The sequence below is a fragment of the Ambystoma mexicanum genome, chromosome 4p, assembly GCF_040938575.1.
Source record: "Ambystoma mexicanum isolate Mex_15411 chromosome 4p, UKY_AmexF1_1, whole genome shotgun sequence".
Taxonomy (NCBI): Eukaryota; Metazoa; Chordata; class Amphibia; order Caudata; family Ambystomatidae; genus Ambystoma; species Ambystoma mexicanum.
The window spans coordinates 1,188,149,103-1,188,173,383 of NC_090927.1; the positions used below are offsets into that span (position 1 = coordinate 1,188,149,103).

General features: G+C 49.6%; 1 protein-coding gene across 6 annotated transcripts in view; it reads left to right on the forward strand.

Moving 5' to 3' along the window:
- Positions 1-24,281, forward strand: part of STXBP5 (syntaxin binding protein 5) — a 2,430,573-nt gene that overhangs the window by 2,057,226 nt on the left and 349,066 nt on the right. For all 6 annotated transcript variants that reach the window (XM_069606830.1, XM_069606829.1, XM_069606831.1 and 3 more), the window contains one exon: positions 19,105-19,155. In XM_069606830.1, the coding sequence (XP_069462931.1) occupies positions 19,105-19,155 (51 nt within the window). The remainder of the gene's footprint in view (positions 1-19,104; positions 19,156-24,281) is intronic.

Here is a 24,281-nt window from a genome sequence, read left to right on the forward strand (position 1 = left end):
TCTCCCGTCCGGTCAAGCTCCTGGCCCTGACGGTGGAGTTTTATAAACACTTAAAATCTCTTCTAGTCCCTCAAATGGCCACCCTATGGGAGGAATCCTGTGCACTAGGGGTTCTCCCTCCTTCACTATGAGAGGCAGTCATGATGGTATTGCTCAAACCTGATAAGCCGTGCCTCCAAACGGTCCTTGTCACTAACCAATTCGGACATGAAGAACTTTGCTAAAGTATTGGCCCTCCGACTCACCCCGTATGTGCCATGTATAGTCTACCCTGACCAGTCAGGTTTTGTTCCTGGCCACTCCACAGCTTTAAACTTGAGACAGCTCGTCAATATCCTGGCCCAGAAAGACCCCGGCGCACGAGCGGTGACTGCTACACTTGATATACACAAGGCCTTTATCTCTGTGTCTTTGCGATTCCTCTGGGCGGTGCTTGAAAGATGCAACTTCGGTGCGCTTTTCATTTCCTGGGTGCGGTTGCCAGGGTCTGCACTAATGGGCGGCTCTCGGATCCTATTCCTATCTGTAGGGGGACTCAACAAGGCTGCCCGTTCTCTCCCTCGATATTTGCCATTGTGATGGAACCCCTAGCCAACCTGATCTGGCATAGACATTCTCATAGAGGGATCAGGCTAACGGGCACACCGGAGATCATCTCGCTATACGCACATGATGCTTTACTGTTTGTGTGGGACCCGGAGGGTCACCTAGCACTGATTCTACACAATATCCTCGCCCAGTCTGGCCTGAAGCTGAAATGTGCTAAATCCGAACCCCTCCCGCTGACAAATGCCACTGTTGCACCTCGGGACCCCATGGGATTTGCTTGGCGGCTCAGGAGATTAAATATTTGGGTGTCACTGTGACGCAACAGCGGGCCTCTCTGTATGACCGCAACTATGGCATATACATGCTCCAGCTCTCGCACAAGTTGAGCAACTGGTCAAAACTTCCACTTACTATTGCGGGTAGAGTGGCACTCCTGAAAATGGTTATGTTACCTAAACTAATGTTTTATCTCTTGAACGTTCCAATTTGGCCAACGATGAGCTCTTCAAGACACTTGGAGGCGAAATTAACAACTTCATGTGATACTCCGGTGCAGTGAGGCTCAAGTGGAAAATGCTGACTAGCCCCTATAATCAAGGTGGCCTGGCTGCCCCAGATTTCGTGAAATATTGGATTGCTGCTCAGGCACAATTTGCGGATTACTGGTTCGGCGACGACCCCCCCGCTCCCGCATGTCAAGATTGAGCGACTCGCGGCTGGTACTCGAGATGTGAGATCATTGGTTCTGCCACCACGTTGGAGCTGCTCTGGTGGCGCTGATCCTGTCGGTGCGACTGCACTTGCGTTGGGCAAGATATGGCAATTGGTTGATAACCCCAGCCATTCCATGGGAGCCTCCCTTTGTTAAATTGTCTCCTGACATTCCCCCAAATAGGCAAGGGACCTGCGGACAAATGGGCACTGGAGGGATGCGCCAAGCTTGGTGAGGTTTCTGACATGGGATCCATAGTGGAATGGTGTGACCTGCTGGGGCCTAATCCGGAGGCTGTAATCCAGCTGGCTGTGGTAGGCTGCCTTAGAAGTGCGTTCTGCGCTGCGTGGAGGGAATTCACCACATAACCCCCAGATGATCCCCTGCTTGGCTTGCTGCTAGAGGGTTTCTCGGCACATGGTCGGGTAACCAGAATATATAATTTGTTGCAAGGCCGAGCCAATAAGCCACTTAATAAGCTTAAAGCATCCTGGGATACAGACTTGGGTATAAATATTACTGATGAGAACTGAGACACAATGTGCTCACAGATCTGCACTATGTCGCTCAACTCCAGAATTCCGCCTCATACAATTCAAACTGTTACACAGGTTTCATTACACCCCAGCCAGACTTCGTTTATTTTCATCAAGTTGCTCTTCCCGTGTCGAGATGTGACTCGGACAGAGCTGGCTATTTACACATGATATGGCACTGTTCGAAACTGCAGGAGTTCTGGAGTGGGGTCTGCGATGTAGTATACAAAATGGTTGCATAGTTGAGCCTAGCCCCTTGAGCTGCTCATTTCATAGGTTTGAATTGCTCCAACCACAGTACCACAGGCTGGCTAGTTTATGTATGATCCTTGCTGTGCAAAGTATACTCTTGTTGTGGCTGAGGCCCGTATGCCCCTCCATTGGGAAGTGGCTACAGGCTGTTACATGGACATCCAACCGGGAGGAGCACTGGAGATTGCTTCAGCCCATGCAGTGTAAACCTGTGGACATATAGCCCCCCTTCCGCAGTCACTTGCAGCAGCTGCCGGACCATGAACCTGATGCCGTGGACTCGAATACTTGATTGTGGTGTGTTCTGTAGTCGTACATGCATTGCCGACTGGCCCGCACTGCACTTGTACTTGATAAGCCCGACCTTCCATGATGGCATTATATGTAATGCAGATTTATGTTTTTTTTATTTGTATTTCTTTATTGTTTTTTATATAACAGTTCACAGGTTGCACTTCACGTATAGTTATGAGTTTTACTTTATACTTATCCAATCCAACATGTTCCAATTTAACCCCCCCCTTGCCTGCCCTATACTAAGCCTTGATGTAAGTCTTTATCCAACTGTCCTTTTCTTTCGCTTTCTTCTTTACCCTTGTTACCTCCCAGCATTCTTACCCTTCCCTTTCTCTACTGTTTTGGTTAAATAGAGTTAGTGTGAGGGCAGTCCACTGCAGCATATCTTCCCTTGGGTCTAAATTTTGCTCCCTGATCTCCGGTGTCCACACTCCCCTTTCAGCCATTGTCCATTTTTGTAAATATTCCCACCATTTTCCAACACTTGGCCCCCTATCTTCTTTCCAATTCATGGCTATGCTATGTTTGGCCAGCACATATATCAGATATTTAATCTTTCCTAGCGCTTTCTTTTTTGTTCACCTTTTGAAAAGACCCAGCATACATGCCTCCGGGGTATGGATATCAAAATGTGTGCCACCCATGGCAACTTTACTTGCAAACTCCCCCCAAAATTTGTGTATAGAGTTACATTCCCAAAACATATGTACCATACTAGATTTTTTCATTTTACATTTCGAGCACTCCTGTCTGCCTGCTCCCTTGAATTCGCCCATTACATCTGGGTTAAGGTAAGCCCTCTGTGTTAAATAGAATGGTATTAGTTGAAATGTTGCATTCCTGGAGACTTTCTTATGATAGCCAGCCACCTTGTACCAATCCTTATCTTCAAATGGCTTCCCAAGTTCTGCCTCCCACCACTGCTTACCCCTACGTCCTGTCTCCTTTCCTCCATACTGTATTGGGCGTCCCTCGCTAGGGACGGGAGAGGGAACCTTTTTCACCAGAAAAAAACCTTCTTCCCCCTTTAAATGTACAGGCGCAGCCCTGGGAGCATGCACTCCCCTGACTCCGCACACCGGCGCCACTCCCCAGTCCCTTTTTCCACGTCGACGGGAACGGGTGGATTTCACCAGTGATTCTGGGTTTGACTTCGGCCTTGTAATACCACACACTCTTCCCCGGATACATTCTTCTGTCTTTTTGTCTTATTTTTATTAATCAGGTACTCAATCCTCTGGCGCCACGCTCCTCCCCGGCGCATGTCGACTTCAGCGGGCTTCAGCAGGTATCCAGCCTGCGAGGGGCTCTTCCCTACGTCTGATCCGCATGCTCTTTGCCTCCGCTGCCTTGGCACCGACCACAGCTGGGAGGGTTGTACTGCGTGCGACACGCTTACACCGCATGCTCTGAAGAACAGGTTAGCTCGGTGGAGGGAGATCTTCGAGAAGTCGCCTCCAGAGGACTTGAAGGACTTTGTCGGACATAAGTCGAGGCCCAAGGGACGGTCGCTTTTTTTCATCGCACCCCGCAAGGGTGATTCCTTTCCAAAGAAGTGCCTGAGCGGGAGGAACCCTTCAGGTTCTCGCACCAGCAATGGTACCAAGGCTATATCGGCTACTGGCCCCCAGGCCAAGGGGTCATTAGATCCTTCCGGAGACAGTGCTGAGGGACCACAAGGTTCTTTTACCAGGTGTATACCCGAGGGGCTACGCTCTAGTACCGGCCAGATGTCTCAGAGGGGGCGCCTTCATGCACCACTATCGATGATACTTCGAGGGCAACACGCCTTCCAGGCCCCGTCCTGAGGTGCAGGGTAGGTCTCATGCTCCACCGCCAAGAGTCTTGGAGGAGGCAGGGCCCAGTGAGCCAAGCACCACGACTTTGGCACGTGGCACGCGGTGCAACAAGATGGCCGCCGCACCGGACAAGATGGCCGCTCGTCCGATACCGCCCCTTGGAATGGACCAGGTGGGAGAATGAGTTACAAGGTGGGACTGGTGTCAACTAGGTACATGGCCTACAGCTTATCCATCAGAGGGCAGGTTTACCCTGAGCCAGCTAGACAGAGTACTCGCCGGCCCCAGCAGCCGCCCGCTACCCCGTCAACATCACCTGTCGCCCCACCGGCCTGTGAGGACAGGTTCTTTGAAAAGTGCCTCACTCTCACAAGATCTCTCCAGATGGGGGCCATCCTCCGGGATGTGATCGGGGACATGCTCCCTCCCGCCTGCGCCTATAGTTCTTCCTCCTATGGCTACAGCACTGCAGGCCTCGGTGCAGCCCCTGTTGCCCTTGCCAGCTCCTTCGATTCCGGCTCCCCTGCCTCCCATAGTTCAGACGGTTCCACACCAGCCTCCGGTCTCAACAATTTAGCCCTCAGCGCCCAGCACTCCTCCACCTGCTCTGGACCAGACAGACACCCTGGTGGACACTGACGAGGAAGAAGACCCTGATACACCGTCGTCAGCCAAGGCCTTCCACGAACGGCTTGCAGGTTTGGCAGAGTACTTGGGGCTTTCTCAACCCAGGTCAATAAACCAGAGGTGGGGGTCCTGGCTGAGGTCCTCACTCTACGCCCAGTGGCTAGAACGGGGATCCCGATGCAGAAGGACGTTGTTGCCTTGGCCAAAAAGGGGTGGCTTGAGCCCCACTCAGCCCAGCCTCTCAGTCGGCGCCTCAACGGCAAGTATAGGCAAATGGAGGGGGATCCACTCTTGCTGTCGCCACACCCTCACCGTGATCACTGCGGCGTCACTCTACTCAAAGCCTCAGTCGTCCTCGACCACCTCGTCCTCGGCGCTGTTAGGCGGGGAGGAGAAGATCTTGGAGGCTTAAGGAAAGAAGCTTTATTTCAGCACCTCACTGCACTTTCGTCAATCCATCGCAGATGCCATGCTGGTAGCCGTTAACCAGAGGCTTTGGTGGGAAATATCTGAGTTCCTTCCAGAACCTTTGGTGCAGAGCCAGGCACGTTTCAAGGTGGGACTGGCGGAGACTAAACTGGTAGCACAAGACGTCATGGAGTCCACTGTGGCCCACATCAACACCTCTGGCCCTGCCATGTTCATCACCATGGACATAAGGACTGCCTGGCTTCGGGCTACTTAATTCATCCCAGACGTCCAGGAACGCATATAGGACCTTCCATTCAAGGGTGGTGACCTGTTTTGCTCCACACCCAATGAGAGCTGGATGAAAAGAAAAACAGTTTGCAAACTGTAATGTCTTTATCCTTACAAAGGCCACGCACAGGGCATACACCCATTCGCATCAACGCTCCGATAAGGGGCGGATGTTCGGCGGGTTCCAGGGCTTCCAAGAACAGAGGTCTAGGCAGCCTGACCGTTCTCCGAGTCAGAACCGGCATGAACATCAAAAGTGGGGGGAGGGAGTGAGGGCTTCTTTCAGTCCCCCTCCTCCGCAACAGCATAAGAGGGAAAGACGGCATGACGCGCCCCTTTGAGGCCACGTGTCTCTGGTGGGGGGTAGGCTTGCCCTTCACGCAGAGTTTGGAGTCAGAAGTTCACGGACCCCTGGATCCTCTCCGTAGTGTCTACGGGGTACCGCCTACTGATTCCTCCCTCCTCCCCTCCACTCCCACAGATTGGGACAGCAACTCTGTTGGCGGAAATTCAGTCGCTCGTCAAGAGCCAGGCAGTGGAAGAAGTCCCAGCCTCCCAGCGAGGCTCGGGCTTCTACTCCAGGATTTTCGCCATACAAAAGAAGAACCAGGCTGGCCTTAGAGTTGTGTTGGACCTCTGCACCCTCAACCTCTCACTCCCTCTTCAAAAATTCAAGATGGTTACGCCAGCACTCACAGCAGAGACACTGTGCGGGGGAGACTGGATATTCTCCCTGTATCTGAAGGACGCTTATCTACACGTCCTTATTTGGCAGCCTACTTAATCTTTTCTGCGATTCAGGATCATGGGCTGCCATTTCCAATACAAGATTCTCCCCTTCGGCCTCCGCTCATCCCGCAGTATGTTTAGGCAGACTAATGAATGCAGTGGTGGCCCTCCTCAGGGCCACCACGTTTACCCAAATCTGGACGACTGGCTCGTCAGGGCGAGACCTCTGGAGGCAGTGCATCTCACTTCCGCCGCTCTTATGACCACTCTTCACGACCTGGGATTCTCTATCAACCTCAAGAAGTCTCAGCTGCAGCCTACTCAGAACCTGCCCTTTCTGGGCCTCATATGGGACACATGCTCAAAGAGAGTTTTCCCCTCAGAGGACAAGATCATGGCCATCAAGAGGGCCGTAGGTCACTTTCTCAGCCGAGAGGTGACCTCGGCCTGGTGGTTCCAGCATGGCAACGGTCCTACTGGCCATCCCCCACACGAGGCTCAAGATGAGGAGATTACAGCTGCACTTCACCGCCTCATGGAATCAGGAGAGGGGCTCCCAAGATGGAGCATTCCTCCTTCTCTCCACCCGGACCTTACCTGCTGGTCCAGGGAATGCAACCTGCGGACAGGCAGGCCTTTCCGACAGGCGCCGCCTCACCACGGATTTCTCCCTGGAAGGCTGGGGGGCTACGCTGACACCCACAGTGTCCATGGAGTCTGGTCCCTGAACGAGCAGGAATCTCATATCAACTGGCTGGAGCTGAAGGCTAGCTCTCAAGGCTTTCCTTCTGCTCATTGGCGGCAAGGTCATCCTCATCTAGACGGACAACTCCACCAGCATGTATTGTGTCAACAAGCAGGGTGGCATCAGGTCCCCTCCGCTGTGCATACTGAGTATATAGAGGCGCACTCGGTGTTGTATAATTTCTTATAAGAATATGACCAATTACAGTATTTGTTAGATGTGCTTTCAAGGTGCTCCCAATTAGTAAAGAGCTACCTCTACTGTAAATGATAAATGGTACAACAAAAACCTTGTTGTACAAACTGAGGCACAGCATAAAGCAAAACAAATCTTGCTTAGAATTCAATTACTAGAAGTACTCTCATATAGTTCATTATTCAATAGATACCTGTTAATTCATATTCAACATCTTTCAGATAGAAGAAAATATTTATTTTTTGTTTTTTGCATAAGGAACATTACTTCATAAAATAAATCAAAAAGTTGTGCATTATAAACAAAAAATTTACATATTTAGTCATATGTGTTTTTTAAACAATACACTTCTTTCACATTTCTTTCACATTTTTTTCTCATATGTTGCCAAATGTTATTTGTTCACGTGATCCAATAGTCTTGATAGGTTTCCAATCTTGTTTCCTAACATTTAAACTATGCGTTTCGGGCAATTAATGCCCTTCTTCAGGTTTTTAAGAATATTGGATTATTTTCTGTAAGACACAAATTGATTTATTTCCATTACTTAATTTATAATCTGTTTGTTGAAGATTAAAAATTAAAAATTACACTTGCACTAGCGCCAGCATGTGGGAATGAGCCCTGGAGAATATCTACCTGATTGCAGTTCACCTCCCGGGGGAGTCCAACCGGAAAGTAGACTGGCTGAGCAGTCTGGGAGCAGACAATTAAGAATGGCAATTGAACGATCAGGTCCTGCTCAGGGTCTTCAGCAGATGGGGAATGTGCAGGTGGACCTCTTTGCCTTCTGGTCCAACAGGAAGTGCCAGTAGTTTGCGTCCTGGCAGGGCCCTTGCTCCCTGGGCGACGCACTCCAGATACAGTGGCATGGCATGACGGCATAAGCATTCCCTCCCACACCCCTGATCCACAGTGTGAGCTGCAAGATAAGAGAATCGTGTCACATCTGCATCATTCTGATAGCTCCGTGGTGGCCTGCAAGACCGTGGTTCTCAGAGCTCCTCAGCCTCTTGGACCGGCCCCCCATTCACCTACCGCTGGGCCCAGCTCCCCTCCTCTCGCAGCAGGGGGGCAGAGTCATTCATTCCGATCCACAGAAATTAGCCCTTGCAGCGTGGTTCCTGAACAGGTCACACTGAGGCATCTGAGCCTGTCTCAGGCCAACCTGGTCATCATTCAGGGCACTAGGAGCAAGGCTACTTGTAGCCAGTACAAGAATACATGGACTCTTAAGGAGATTGACCCCCTTAACTGCACATTGGACGATGTGCTCTCATTCTCGGCACACCTTGCTCACTCGGGTGTAAATCGAAAACTGCCGCACCTACCTAGCAGCCATAGGGGCCTACAGGAATTCCAAGGTCTTTTCCTCCTCCAACCCGGTGGTTAGACCGCATCTGGCGGGCCTCACCAGGCTCTACCCGCCCATCAAGAAGCCATACCCAGTGTGATACCTCAATGTAGTGTTGGGCGCCCTGGCGCACAAACCTTTCGAACCAATGGCATCTGCAAACCTCCGATTGGTCACAATTCAAACAGCCTTGTTGATGGGTCTCCTCTCTGCTCGCAGTCAGCGAGATCCCGGCGCTGGTGGCATCAGAACCCTATACTACCTAACGCTCTCCACTTTCCATCTAAACGAGGAGATGGTTTTACCTATGTTTTTTGCTGATCCTAATGATGATGTTCACAGGGTCTCGCACTGTCTGGATGTTAGACACTCTCTAAAATTCTATCTGAACAGGACCAAGAGCTTTCGCAAGTCGGACACTGTTTGTCACCTTCGGGGTTGTCAAGGCCAGGCTATCAGGCATCCAAGGCCTCTATAGCAAGATGGATGGATGGTTTCGGCCATCAAGGAGTCTTATGAGGGGCAGCACAAGCCACTTACAGCTGACATGTACGCCCATGCTGTCAGAGCCAAGGCCACGGCTGTCGCCTTCCAGCGGCATGTTCCGTGGCAGGTCATCAGCAGGGACAGCCACCTGGGCCACCCTTTGGGCTTTCTGTAAGCACTACCATTTGGAGGCCAGCTCTAAATCCGATACAGTTTTTGGACAGGCGGTTCTAAGGAACTTGTTCGCTTAAGGAGGGTCTCCTCTCCACCGTGGGGTTACATTCAGTTTTAATCGCCTATGCAGTATGGAGGAAAGGGGACGGGACGTAGGAGTAATTCATAGTTACTCACTGTAGTGACTAATGTACTCTTAGTCCCCTTTCCTCCATACGTCCTGCCAGCCTCCCCCTAATAATACTAGTGTCAATAGCTAATGATAATATTGTCGACGCGTCAGTGGGAGCTGAGCAGTGGCACAGGTGGGCGGAGTCAGGAGAGCGCATTCCCCCAGTGCTGCACGCCTCTAAACTTGAATGGGAAGAAGGTTTTTTCTGGTGAAAAAGGATCCGTCCCTAGCGAGGGACGCCACATGCAGTATGGAGGAAAGTGGACTATGGACTAGGAGTACGTCAGTCACTACAGTGAATATTCATTTTCATCTCCCCTCTGAGGTGGTGTCCTACCAGCACATCGTATAGTCTCGATATGGTGTGCCCCCCATCTGACATAACCATTATTGTTTCTATTTCTTCCTCCTGTATGGTCGGCCATCTAAGCTTCATCATGTTTAGCATGGAGCTGTGTAGTAAGAATTGCCCTCTTTGTAAGCCTGTTGCTTCTTGCAATTCATGGAAATTCCATAGTTTTTCTCCCCTCAGGTCTCCTATCGTGATGATCCCACAAGTCTCTCAGTGTGCACACACACAAGCCCCTAGTCCTCTACCGTCTGTCATTACTGCTGCTAGAGGTATCTGAGGTGATATTGGGTCTTTAATTCCTAGTGTCTTGCAGGCCCTCTGCCATATTTGCATACCCAATTTCATTAGTTGCGGGTATCCCTGCGGTTCTGGCGGGACCACCCAAAACAGGTCTTTCAAGTGCAGGTGTTTATTGCTGGTTGTAGGAGTGCTGCGTCTACCGTGGGGTCGTCTTCTAGCCAACCCACCCCGTATTTCGTTTGGCAAGCCAGGTAGTACAGTTCAAAGTTCGGGATTCTCAACTCCACTTTTTCGTACGATCTTTGTAAGCTGTTAAGTGCTGCTCTGTGTCTCCCGCCCTGCCATAGGAAGCTTCTTCACTCTGTTTCCAATTTAATGAAGAATTGTTTCGGTATGTTGTATGGTATATTCCCAAAGCAAAACATGTAATTCAGATCTACGTTGTATATCACTGTTCGATGCTGCCGTCCTGATTTGCTGTTGTAATGTCAAGCACTCAATAAACAAGTGCTCGACTTCACCAAAGCCCTGGTGCTGATGGCACCATTGGGGTTCACCACTCTGGGACAAACTGGTATAGACCATGCAAGAGCCAATGACATTTAGTCTCTGCATTGGCTTCTACAAGCGAGGACCCATCTCTTCGCTGCACATCTGCCTTACGATGTCTATCTTCAGGCTCCAGGTCCTCCACACCAGGGCAGATATTCCTCTGCGCTACACCCAATCCCTAGGGGCATGTTTTGGCATGGAGGATGATCCTGTCCTCTTTGGACTGGAACCATTATGCCCTACAGAAGTTAGGGTGTTCACCGTGAGAAATGTTATGGGAAGGAGACAGACTTCCAAGAACTTGCTGCTGATTCACAAGTGGCCTGGATACTAATCCAGAATTTGACATGCTCCTCAATGCCGAATGACCATGGTGGTGGACACACTAGGGTGGTCTGTAGCTTCAAGACCCACAGTGCAATTTGAACTGATGACATTCTGATGGTTGGCAGAGGGAGACCCTCCTGCACTTCAACCGGGCAGTCAAAGCCCTTGTCCTAGAGTTATGGTCAAAATCAACTTTGATGCAGTGTGGACTGGGACCTAGAAAAGAAACAGGGCAATGTCTTTTCCCTCCATTACCTCCCGACAGTAAAGGTAAGAGGCTTGATGCCTGCTGAAGTAAGGTCTTTAGCTCAGGCGGCCTGGGTCTTGGAGCCATCAACTCCTCCTGTGCCATGCCAAATTCTTCTTCGGCCCGCCATCTCAAGAGTTGCAGACCAACTCTCTGCCAGAGATATGAGAGGGGGCTTTGAAGCCCTAATCAAGGATAGAAAGCAGGCATCTTGAAAAATGCTGCAGTCAGGCCTAGATGCGGCTGACTGTGTGGCTTGTATGATGGCCACAGGGACAGTGTTGAGGAGGTACTCCTGGCAGAGGACCTCTGGCTTCACCACAGATGTTCTGGCCAAGCTCCTGGACATGCTGTTTGACTGCAACAATTTATTTGGGGCAAAAGACGATGAGTCCCACCAGATGTTCCAATCCTCCAAGGCAGGAGCATAATCGCTGGTCCTAGTGTTCCAGCAACACCCATAGGGGCCGAGGACATGCCCCATCTGGCAAACAGATGCAGTGCTGCCTCGCTAGTGAACAGGGCAGAGGTGCTGCGAGACGAGGGCCATTAGCTTCGACAGTGTTCTCCTCCGCCCGACTGCTGACTGCAAAGCCCCTGTGTATCGGACTTCCACCACTCATCTCCTGAGGGAAGCAGGAATTCCTGGTTCAGCGATGATTGGATTCTTATCACATCCCAAGCATGGGCCTTACAGGTTGCTCACCCTTTGCTCAAATCCCTTGACACCATCACCCAACCAATCAATGCTTGCCTCTGGACCCTCTCCTGTTGGAGAAGGATGGTTCGCTTCTAGCAAAGGGCGCCATAGACCGAGGCAAAGGTTGGTATTCAATCTGTTTTCTTCTGCCAAAGAAAGATTGGGGCTTAAGGGCCATACTTCATCTGTGGCTTCTGAACCTGTACTTGCGCATGGACAGGTTCAGGGTGGCTACTGTAGCTCAGATCCTTCAAGCCTTTGATTTGAAGAATTGGCTCATCTTGCAAGATCTGTAGGGATGCCTTCTTCCATGTGCCCATCCCCTGAAGGCACTAGAAGTACCTGAGATTCACAGTGGGGCATTGCCACTACCAATTCAAGGTCCTGCCGCTCAGTCTAGCTTTGGCACTCCAGGTTTTCACCAAGCTGCTTGCAGTGGTACCGGCTCGCCTCTCCAAGGAAAAGCATTCATGTCTCCCTACCTGGATGACTGTCTCATCTGAGATTGTTCCCCAGACCAGGCTTCGGCACATTTGTACCTAACATGTAGCCTGTTGCACAGTTTGGACTTCTCCCTGAACATCAAGAAGTCTCAAGTTTTGCCATTCCAATCCCTCCGTTTCATTACGTCGTCTTAGACACTCGCTTGAGCAGAGCTTCCCCTGTGAGGATCGAGTGGCAAACATCTCCAAGATGGTCCATGTCCTCCATTCACAAGAGACATTTCCAGGGTACGCATGAGATTTCTGCAGTGGCGTCCCAGTTGTCAGACCTATTATGGTGGTCCCAGGGAGACAAGCTACTGAAAGGGGGCCTTAGTCCAACAACCCTGGCCCCCAACTGACTCTGATCATTTTCCATTATTGATTTTTGAATCAAAACTAGTCTGATATGGGACGCAGATACTAGCACATGAGTTGCAAAAAGTACCTCAAATAAAACACAGCATCTAAAAGAGAAGGTTCATACCAACAGTTACTGGCATAAAAAACAACCTCTATTATATACACTTTTCAGATCAATAGAAGTGCCCTACATGATTGAAAACCGGCATAGACGCCATCTGAGCCTCAGACAGATAACCCAAAACACAGGGTAACCATATGGACAATTTATGTTTGTACCTATTCAAATGCAAACTCCTTACTTAGACCAACAAAATATTGGCTAATAAGGATAGAAGGCAGAAATCTTGGGGATTGTGAGGAGGAGGGGGGGTCCTGGTTGCAGAAGCAGGCTGCATCATGATTGAGCATGTGGAGGGCCAATCGAGCGTGAGGAGGCAGAATAAGTGTATGTTTAAAAGAGCAAGTTGCAGATGAGAGATATATTTTAGATTGGCGTTTAGCATAGTTTGGGATTGTAAATGGGGTTAGCAATGGTAGGGCGAATTATGACATGAGAAGGATTCTGCAGCTAGGCAGGCAAGCTCCAGGATGTGGGCAAGGGGTGAGAAACAAAGGTGCTAGCTGGCAGATGAGTGGCTTGTGTGCAGGAAATGTTGGCTGTTTAGAGGGGACAAAAGGGCTGGACAAAGTAGTGGAGTATGCAGGTAGTGAGACTAAAATGCGCTCAGTTTAGGAATTTTAGAGATGAGGGTCTGTTTCGTATGGGGGGGGTGTAAACCATGGACATGCAGACTGACAGGTGATGGAGGCGCATGATTGAGATAAATGAGACGGTGACCAGGGAACAGTAAGGGGTGACTAAGGGAGCTCAGGTTTGATCAGAGGGTATTTGGCAATGTTGGAGAGCAAGTGTAAGAAATGAGTGAGAATGATTTGGTAGCATGGTCAGGGTTCTGTAGTGAAGAGGGCATGACTTATAGGAGGTTGGGGAGGGTGTCTAAGGATCCTGAGGTGGTTGTGCCTCAAACACAGAATAGGGGCGGGTTGGCAGTTCGGTACTTGGATAGAGGGTGGACTGCTGGAGTAAGTGGGATGAGGAGGGATGAACCAGGCCAATGTGGCTATAAGGTGGAGAGGATGAAAAAGCTGCAAGAGTGGTGGCACTTGCATGTAGGAGGGGTCATCACTAGGCCAATAAAATGGCTATGGTGGGGGTCAGAGAGGAATGATGAGAAGGAGGGTGTTAGAAAAAGAAAAGTCAGGTGGAAAGGGAAGTTATGGATGTTCTGGGGTCAGATAGCTAGAAGAGAAGCAGTCTAAAGCGCATTGTGAATGAGGCTTGCGGATTATCTGGTGTGGTAGGCTGGTCAGTGAAGATAGGCCAAGTTCAAATGACAGATAGTGTGAGGTGGGTAAGAGGTTAATTAGGGAGGGAGACTGGTGATTAGCGCTTCCACACATAGTAGGTATGTGTGTCGAAAGGAAGCGAGGTTTGTGATGGCAAAAGAAAGGTGAGTTGTACATAAGAGGCAGAGATTTAAGGTTGGGGCAAGGAGGGTGTGGTCGAAAGTGAGCAGACTGGGAGAGCAGGAAGACAGCTGAACAGAGGGTTGGGCCACAGAGAGGTGAATTTGGGTTACATGGCTAGGTGTTTACCAGGAAGGGTGAAACCTGTAGAAGGGGCCGCCAGAGGCTATGTCCTATGAATGGAGGGTAGCCATCCTAGTTGGATCAGCATAGACCGAAAAGACAATTAGGAAGATGAGGTCTATTACAGTGTAATTAAGGGTGTTTTGAGGAATAAGGGTGATTGTATGGAGGTGGCAGACCCAGGGCGAGCATAACTGGTCTGGAAGGTTTGGCTCGTTTTTCAGGCATGGCCAGCCGGAGTAGGTGGAGAGTTAGATGGGGTGTGGAGTGAAAGGGCTTTAAAGTCTGAGACAAGGGCTTAATTGGTGGGAGAAGGGATGGGCTTAGTGGCTGTGGTGGCATGGTGTCCTGGTGGAGGACCTGATGTACAGGACTAGGTAACCTATGAGATAGCAACCCAAAATTTAAAGTTCTGGACAATAAGCCACCCTACTACCGCTGAGATGGGTTCACATGCCATCTAGCATCCTTTGTGTGGAATGTGATCAAATCTCCTGGGACTCATGCTACCACTGGCAAAAGATGGACTCACTGACAGCTGTCTGAATTGAGCAACTGCAACGACACAGCCATCACACAGAATAGGATTTATAACCCTCTCTGTTGGCACTAAACACAGTATAGATGGATAGTCCTTTGCTTACATGATGTGTAATATATCTGGTAATGTACAGTCCACTTCTGTCTGCCCTCTCATTTTCAATCAATTGAATGAGGCACCTTACCTTTCGCCGTCAGAAAGCACACAAGAACTCAAACCAGCAGTGAAACACATCCCAACCTCCCACCACAATCCCTTATGCATACCACCCTGCCTCACCCATACACACATCCTCCCATAAAACCCCCTGCCCTCCCTAAACACACACCTACATGTCAGCACCACTTAACACCACTCCCGGTTACAAAACAGTGCACCAAGTCTCTCATTCGATTCTACTAACAGACCTAGTCCACCACAATGCACACTGAAGCCCTGTACAGTGCACCCTGCAACACTTTGTTGTTATTAACTGTTGGGGGATAAAGCTTCAAGCCCTTGCAATTGTCATCTAAATACTGCTGTTATAATATATAGTCTTGCAGTCCTTCTGTGATGGTCTGTTTCCCATCCATGGACAGAGTTCTATCGGTCTGTTCACATGTTTGAAAGGTCTGCAGTTGCAGTAAATCCTGACCACCCTCTGCACCACTCTATTTCTGGAACACACACACAGACGTGCACGCACACGCCACAGAACCATGTAGTCCGCACCTAGGTACAAAATAATAAAAGTCTTCCACACACTACTTGAGAACCATGCACATCATAATCTGTGGCATTACTGTGTTTTTTAGTAAAGTTAAGGGATTGTCCTTGATGTGGCTTCAACACCAAGCCATAATTCCCTTCACTGTTATCCAAATGCTGAGTCTTTTAAATGTACTGCATGCACCAAAACGTTGTATCGCTGCATGTTAAGGCAAGCCCTACATCCACATAGCCATACTGTAGCAATGCCAGGTTAGTGCTTTAATGGCATGTAACATGACATGTTTGATATGTAACGAGATCATGGTTTTTATATTGAAAGAATGGAAGACCTTAGGACTACCAGGACATTTCTAATTTTGATTCCCCTAACAAGGCCCAGGGCATCTCAAAACAAGAAATTGTAAAATGGGTTATCTATACTATGAATTTGTAACATGCCAAAGTCTTCGGAAAACTGTTAAGATAAGTCTGAGCTAATTTCAAAGAAGATAGTAATTGATTGCAGCTTTCCTGGCAAACGCTCACCTAATCAGCATGATCAAGGCAGCTAAATAGAAAGCTTGGTGCAACTTGTGAAAATATTGCTGCTTAGGTGTAGACTTCAGAGAGTATACAGTGGTTGGCTGGGTAGCTTTTGATAACCTGTTTTGCTAGAGAAATTTGCTTCTGTACACTTGTTCCAGGTAATATGTAGGTATTTTCTTCATCAATTTAGGGTATTGAAGTAAGTGAGGCGTGGTTTATTCTGTGACTTAATAAATAGGAATTTTGCTATAAATACTTGGCAAACACCAGCAATGTTATGGTGGGTTTAAAAAAAGCTTGAAAAAACCCTTTTAAATGTGAAAGTAGAATAATCCATTTGAGCAAAACAAAAGAGGCAATAGCCGGAAGGTTTAGAATTAATCTTGATCTCTGGCATTGCTCTGGGCAACCCTCCACACCATGGTTCTTCACTTGCCAAGCCATTACCAAAGGTGAAAGACCATATGTAAATCAGGCTTGGTCCCACTCCAAAATGGGCCGGCCAGACTGAACTGCTAGCTCACATTGCATGTGCACGAGACCACAATCATCCTCAAACATGTTTCGGCCTTGTTGGGCCTCAGAAGTCGGGAGTAGCTTGGGTCTTTAGGCCCAGCAAACACTGTCACTCGTGTCTGGGCATACCCATCCCACTCGTGGTGACTACAGTAAAACAAAAGCGGTGATGGCTGGAAGGTTTAGAATTAATCTTAACCTCTTGCATTGCTCTGGGCTACTATCCAGACCACCGTTCGTCGCCTGCCAAGCCATTACAAAAGGTGAAAGACCAAATGCAAATCAGGCTTGGTCCCCCAAAAGAGGCAGGCCTAGGTCACATACCTTCTGCACAAGACCACAAACAACAAAACAATCGATTTGAGCCAAGTCGCACATGCCACTAGTAACCATCACTGGAAGTTCACCTCCGATTAAGAGTCACATCAGCAAGGCATTGTAGGTATGCACATTAGCCGAAATGCAAGTGTTTGCTACACAAAGTTGTCCATGTCTTACAGGGCAATGTTATTTTGTATATCGCTTAATCAACTGAAGATGGACATTTCTCAAGACTGCAGACAAATCCTTGAAATTCATCAGCTCTTTTTATGGTGCAACATAGACAACATGTGTTGCACTTTTTCTGGTTTTCATTTTCACTCGCTTGGTCTAGCTGGAGATATGCAGCAGCAGATTTCATTGAAGCTCTCTGCTACTGCGTGCTATGCAAGCGATTGGGACAGACCTCACTGGTGTCAGGCGGTGAACTTTCATTTGTTGCAAATGCAACTTGTAATTTTGTCCGACCCCTACTACTCCCTCTCTTTGTGGGCCATGCTCGCACAGAGACTCAGTGCCCCTGCATCCCAGCAACTGTAACATTTGTTCTCAGTCATTGAACAATTGTCTCAAACCGACAACAGTCATTACAGTGTGTCAGCGCCACTGCAGCCTAAGCTTGCCTCTTGTGCTGGTGTGTGTAATTTCTGCAACAGTACCTTGTCCAGCCTCTTAGCCAATGGGCTTTGGACCATGATGCACTTGCTGTGTTGCTCTATCCGCTCACCACCCTGTTTTCAGACACAATGTAATTCCATGGGGCTGATGAAGAAGAGGTTCCTTCCTATTCCTGTCTCTGTACTGGCCTGTGCTGCTGCATAGCCTTAGCTCTGCTCTAAGGTTGCTGAGTTGTTTGCTGAAATTCTGGGCAAAAACATGACTTTTCCTACATTGGGGAGACTGGTCTACAATGGTGCAGCCACTATGGGCATGTTTTCGTATGGTGGCATAGTCTTTTCACTGGTATTCTGGGCAAAGACAACATGATGACTGTTCTTACATGGGGCTACTGTTTTATATTGGTGCAGGCAGCATGACAATTTTTTCTCAATGTATCTTAATCGGCATTGTAGATAAAGCAAACATGAGATGTATTTTATGTGGCGATACTGGTATCTGTTGGTGACAAAGGCATCATCAAAATCTTTTGGCAAAAGCTCCTGTACACTGCTAGTGATCTGTCATTTATTGGATTTGTTCATGTGTTTTACAAAATGGATTCCAAGCTGTGTGGCTTTTACCCACTTTTTCGCATAAAGTATACTGTAAAATGCACCACCATTTTAAAAATGTTTCTCAGGGTGAGAACCTGAGAACCTCCCACCCTCAGACACCACCTTAATAGTTTGGGGGGTTCTCTGCTGTACTCAGTCACTTGCCTACATTCTGGAGAAATGTTAATGTACCTCCAATTGAAAAATGTGCCACATGCAACTGCCATGTTCTCAGCAATGGCACAATGATTTCAAATGTTTTACTACACATGTTTTCCCGCATTTCTTTCCACGCCCGTTCCTTTACTATTTTTTACACAAAATGCACTGCACCAACACCCTCTCACTATCCTATATTGCCTCACCCAAATCCCCTCTCCTCCATTATGTGGTAAAATGTTGGTAAATAGATGTGCAGTAAAGATATTCTGCTGTCACCTTGCTGCAGTAAAAAGACTGTATTTGGTAGGCGTACTTTTCTCCTGATTAGATAATTAACATTTACCAGTGTCAAAGGGGCATGCCATTCCTCCCCAATGTGGCAGAACACAGTGGTGTAAATTCATCATGGATGGACAGACATTTTAGAGACAGAATGCCACCAGTCACCACAAGGTGCCTAAACACTTTGGTGTGAAGCCTGGCCGAGCACCTCTCTTTAGAGCAAGCATTGCAGAATCATTAACATGCATTTCTCCATGATTCATAAACAAATATAATAACCCCCTTTAATCTTATTTCTATGGTGAACACCTTGCGGTTGCACTTCATATCCTCCGCTTTACTGCTGCACTTGTTGGAATTGTTACCCGCCAGTGTTTTAATCCCAAGATTTTTGAAATGTTTAAATTTATCAGGTCTCGGTTTCAAAATATAACCTGGTTAAATAATTTGGCAAGTTTTATGTAATCTTCTGATGTCCATGCTGAAAATATCTGATAGATCATTGTTTTTGCAGAAATGTATTGAAGTTTGTGCAATAAAATCATATTGCTAACATCATAATTTTAAGCACATATATTATTTTTCAGCAAAGATGTCAAGAAAGTTAAGTTTACCTACTGAACTCAAGCCTGAGCTAGGTAAGTTGGAAATAATATTTATATATGTGCTTAAACACTTGCTTTCAATTGATGGGGTTTGGAAATATTAAATATAGTGCATCTTGTACTTTAGCATACTCTCGTATCCCCATTAGGAAACCATCTTGCTTGTTGTTTTCCCTTACAAATCAGTATACAAGCACGTTCCTTTCCAATTTCCAAAAACTCTAAAGTCTACATTTTGGAAGGTGTACAATTTACAAATCACAACATTGGTTAAAAGTAAATCGTAAATGTTCCTGGGTACCTCGTCTGCATGCCCTAGAGGCTGTGGCATATAAGGCACTTATTGCCTATCTTGTGAAGTTGTCATTTTATCCAAATGTATTCGGCAGTGCTTCTGAAATGGTGTAAAAACATTCTGACTAGTCCCTTGCAGTTAGACCCTCTAACGAATCTCTTCAGGTTGCTCCCGAGCGATTATGATCATACTCAAATGTACCGTCCCCTTTCCTCCATCTTTGTGGGCGTTCCCCAACATGGGGACGGTATCAGAACCTTTAGCAGTGAAAAAATGAGCTTCCCCTTTAAATTGTGTAGCGTGGTGGGGCGTGGGCCTGGGAACGCCGACGCCCACCCTCCGACACCTCACCTCATTCCCTTTTTCCACACGGACGGGTTCGGACCTGGGGGCGAGGTGCAGAGACTTTCCACTTGCTCCCCTGTGTTTTGTTTTCAATCATATTCACCACCCTTCCCTGCCTCGCCTCCCCCGGCTCGGTCGGCTGTAGGAGGTTTCACGATATGTGCCTCATGCAACCACTCGTTCTCGGCCTCGGACCCCCATGCACTTTGTCTTGTGTGCCTGGAGCCTGAACACTGCTGGGACGCGTGCGCAGCTTGCAGCGCTCTGTCATCGGGCATTGAAGAGTCAGTTGTCGTGTTGGAGGGAGATTTTCCACACTTCTCCTCAAGCGCATCTTAGGGACTTTGTCTCCAGGACCTCTCGTCAAGACAAGGTAGGCCCTCTGTTTAGTACAGCTTCCCAGCGCAGCAACTCCTTCCCAGGGGTCCCCTTGGGCAAGAGTTTCTTGGATTCAGGTTCTGGCAGGCCCGAGGCCTCTAAGGGCACCGGCTTCCCAGGGGCCCAACCGAGCTGTCCTCGGAAGGGTGATCAAGTTTGTTGACTTCAACTCCACGGGGTAAAGGATCATCTGGTTCTACCGCCAAGAGTAAGTTCTCGACATGATCGAGCACGACTACAGGTGCTGAGGGCGCACAGCCTACCAGAGGTCGCTCTGAGGTAGTGAATCAGGGCATTTTTGACTAGCCAGCCAGCCAGCCAACCGAGGGCTCCGCGCTTACTAGAGTGGTCTCTGAGGTTGACGCTGCTGTTTTGGGTTCCGGACCCAATGCGTGTCCTTCCATGTATGAGCCTGAATGTGGCTCGGGGCCTTCAAGCTCTTCCGCCCAGGGCGTGGCGCAAGGCCCCAAAATGGCAGATAGGCACTTGGCAGAGCCTGCAAGTAGGCTTGCAGCCATTTTGGTTTCGAATCGGAACACGTCGTGCTATCGCCCATTGAATGGGCCTTCCAAGAAGGTCCCAGTACCCTTCCCTCAGGAATCAGTGGCAGAGTGCATGGCACAGGCATCTGGTCTCTGAGGTACATTTACCCATCTCAGCCTTATGGCTACGGGCCTTGGCACTTTGATCAGGAGCAGAGACCAAGCGCTTCTCCTCATGCGCTCCCCACAGATGACGGGGCTCCTCAAGAACAAAGTGAAGGAGGTGATCCCGTAGGTGGTGCCTCCCCGGCCTCCTCCTCTCGGTCCTCCGCCTGTTCCTCCAGCACTACCAGTTCCAGTGTCTGTCCCTGCCCAGTCCAGGACCTACCGGTTTTTCAGACTTCTCCAACTCCTCCTGTATCACCAATGCCTACCCCTCAACAGCCCTTGGACCTGACTTGAGCTCCGACCTAGGGAGGACTCTGCCGGCACCTGCATCCCAGTGCCCGCACTCCCCTCGGTCTGTACAAAAAAGGGGCGGGCGACGATGACAGCGAGGACGACGGTGACGCCCAGGACGATGAACCCTCAGCATTCGTTAAGGCCTTTCATGACCCCGGTCAGGGCATGGTGGAGTTCTTGGGGGGGGGGGGGGGCGTCCCTCTGCCTGAGGAAGCCCCCCAGGAATTGGGAGTGCTAGCAGAGGTTTTGGGCAAGCACACCACAATCCGGTCTGGCATCCCTTCCCAGAAGGATGTCCTGAAGGTGGCAAGAAAGGTCTAGGAGAAGCCCTGGGCCAACGCCCAGATGAGCAGTAAGTTGAACCGCAGGTTCAGGCTGTCGGACGGGGAGCCAATCTTCCTTGCCTCCTATCTTCAGCTGCATTCTTCAGTGGGAGATGCGGCCTCCCTCTATTCTAAACCATGGTCTTAGTCGTCTTCCTTCTTGGGAGCCACCTCATGGAGTCTACGGTCTACCCCGTTGACAGCCAGCAGAGGGAGCAGGACGGCATGGATGCATGCCACTAAATTTGTATCTGATGTTCGAGAGCTGATCCTAAATCTGCCCTTTGAGGGTGTAGACCTCTTTCATTCGTCAACCAATGACGAGTTGACAAAGAAGTAAACCTCCACTCAAACTGCCAAGTCCTTGGGCATCCTGACAAAGCCAGGGCAAAAGTCCTTCCCTCAGTCTCAGGGTAAGACCGAATTCAAGCCCTGCGCTTTCACTAGCTTGAAGGGGTTTTGGGAGCGAGGTACGTAGAGGCCCAATGGGTCACCCAGCGACAACAAGAGGAAGCAGCAGAGGACCTTATGAAAGTTTTTCCGCTTCTCCTCCTCTGCCCCCAAGAAGCAGTGACATGATGGTCAGGGAACACAGCTCCCCAGTAGGGGGCCGACTGGCTCTTTACCAGGACAGCTCGAAGAGTTTTTTCAAGAGTCCCTGGATCCTTTCTATAGTCTCCACGGGCTTCAGACTTTCTCTTACTTTGCCACCCTCTCATCCTCTACGTCAGATAGGGTCCCTGTCCCTTCTAACTCCTTCTAAGGGAGATCCTTTCTCTTTTTGAAATGCAGGCGGTGAAACTGGTTCCTCAGTCTGACAGGGTCTCTGGTTTTTACTCCAGGATTTTTGCGGTACCCAAGAACAACCAGGCTGGCCTGTGGGTAGTCCTGGACCTGTCTTTTCTCAACAAGTCTTTACTGCTCGAACGCTTCAAGATTACTCCCGCTCACATAGCAGACTCTGTGTGCAGGGGACTGGATGTTTTTCCCTAGACCTTGAGGATGCGCACCTTCATGTACCCATTTAACAGCCACATCAGAAGTTTCTGCGGTTCAAGATTGTCGTGCCATTTCCAGTACAGGGTTCTGCCCTTCGGTCTCAATTTGGCCCCTGGGGTGTTCACGAAACGGATGAATGCTGTGGCTGGTCTCCTCCGCCTGGTTGCCCACCACTTATACCCATTTCTGGACGAGTGGCTGATCAGGACCAGCCCCCCAAGGGGATGGTACACTCCTGCCAACGGCTGGTGTATGTTTTTCTCCAGCTGGGCGTTTCCCGCAGCCGGGTGAAAGTCGCAGCTGACTCCTTCCCAGGATCTGGTGTTCCTTGGAGTGCGCTGGGACACCGCAGCTCTGCGGGTGTTCCCCATGCCCAAGAGACTCCTCTCACTCTGCAAGGCGGTAAGGCACTTTCTGGCCAACTGGACCACCTCGACATGGTGGTTCCAGCACCTTCTGGGACTAATTGTGTCTTGTGTGCTCACGGTCCTGCACGCCCTTCTTAAGATGAGGCGCCTCTAGCTCCACCTGACGTCCAATTTGGAACCAGGAGATGGGGTCTGGATCAAACAGGATCACAATTCCCCCTTGCTCCTCATCCCGGATCTTCACTGATGGACTGCAATGTGGCAGTGGGAGCCTCCCTGGCCTGCCAGAACCCACCGTGGTGGTGACGATGGATTCCTCGCTGTCGGGCTGAGGGCTACCCAGGAGGGCCTCTCCATTCATGGTGCATGGTCCAGGGCAGAGGCCCTCGTGCCTGTCAATCTACTGAAGCTCAGGGCAGTGGGCCTGCCGCAAAGGGCTTTTTTGCCTCTAATCAAGTGCTCTGCAGTTCTGGTGACGTCCGACAACTCCACAACAATGTTTTACCTGAACAAGCAGGGTGGTACACGTTCCCCTTCACGTGCGTGGAGGCGGTTGCAATATGGGAATGGACCCTTTAGGAAGGGTTCCAGATGCTAGCAATCCACCTCCCAGGGGACAGCCATGTGTAAGCAGACCAGCTGAGCCGCTTGGGGTTAAACACCTACGAGTGGGATTTACACATCAACTCCTTGCTGCCCCTGTTCCAGACAATGGGGGGGTTTCTGTATCTGGATTGTTCCCATCTCCTCAGAATTCCAAGTGCCCCTGCTTTGCTCTCTGGTGGGGCAGGGGTCTCTGAGATGCGTTCCAGATCTGCTGCCACGGCCGCAGATGTTATGCATTTCCTCCCCCACCTTTGCTGCAGCAGACTCTCCGTAAATTCCTGATCACCCCGCACTGGCCGTCGAGGGCCTGGTTATTGGACCTTCTGCAACTTTGCTCTCAGGGGCCCGTCCATCTTCATGTCCCCAGCAGAGGCTTCCTGATGCAGCAGAGCAGTGGAGCACTCTGACCCGGCCAGGCTGTCCCTTGCAGCCTGGTTCCTGACCAGCTCATGTTGCATCATGCTCAGTTTTCAGAGGACAACTGGGACATCATACAAGAGGATAGGAGGCCGTCTACTCGATCCCAGAATAAGAGCAAGTGGACTAGATTTTGCCATTGGGCTCGTGACAAGGGGCTGGATCCACTCACCTGCTCCCTAGATAACGTTCTGGATTTTTCGGCTCTTCTGGCCCGCTCTGGTGTTCAGTTGGACACCTGCTGCACCTATTTGGCTGCCATTGGGGCTTACAAGAACTCCCCTGAGCATGCTTTTCGGCGGCCAACCTGGTGGTTAAGGCTCACCTCAAGGGGATGTCCAGGATCTTCCCTCTGGTGCTTAGGCCTCATCCGGAATGGGACCTCAACGTGGTTTGCATGGCTTTGCAGTGCAAGCCCTTTCAGCAGATGGCCTTGGTGGACACCAGGCTGGTGACATTGAAGACAGTGCTATTGGTGGCGCTT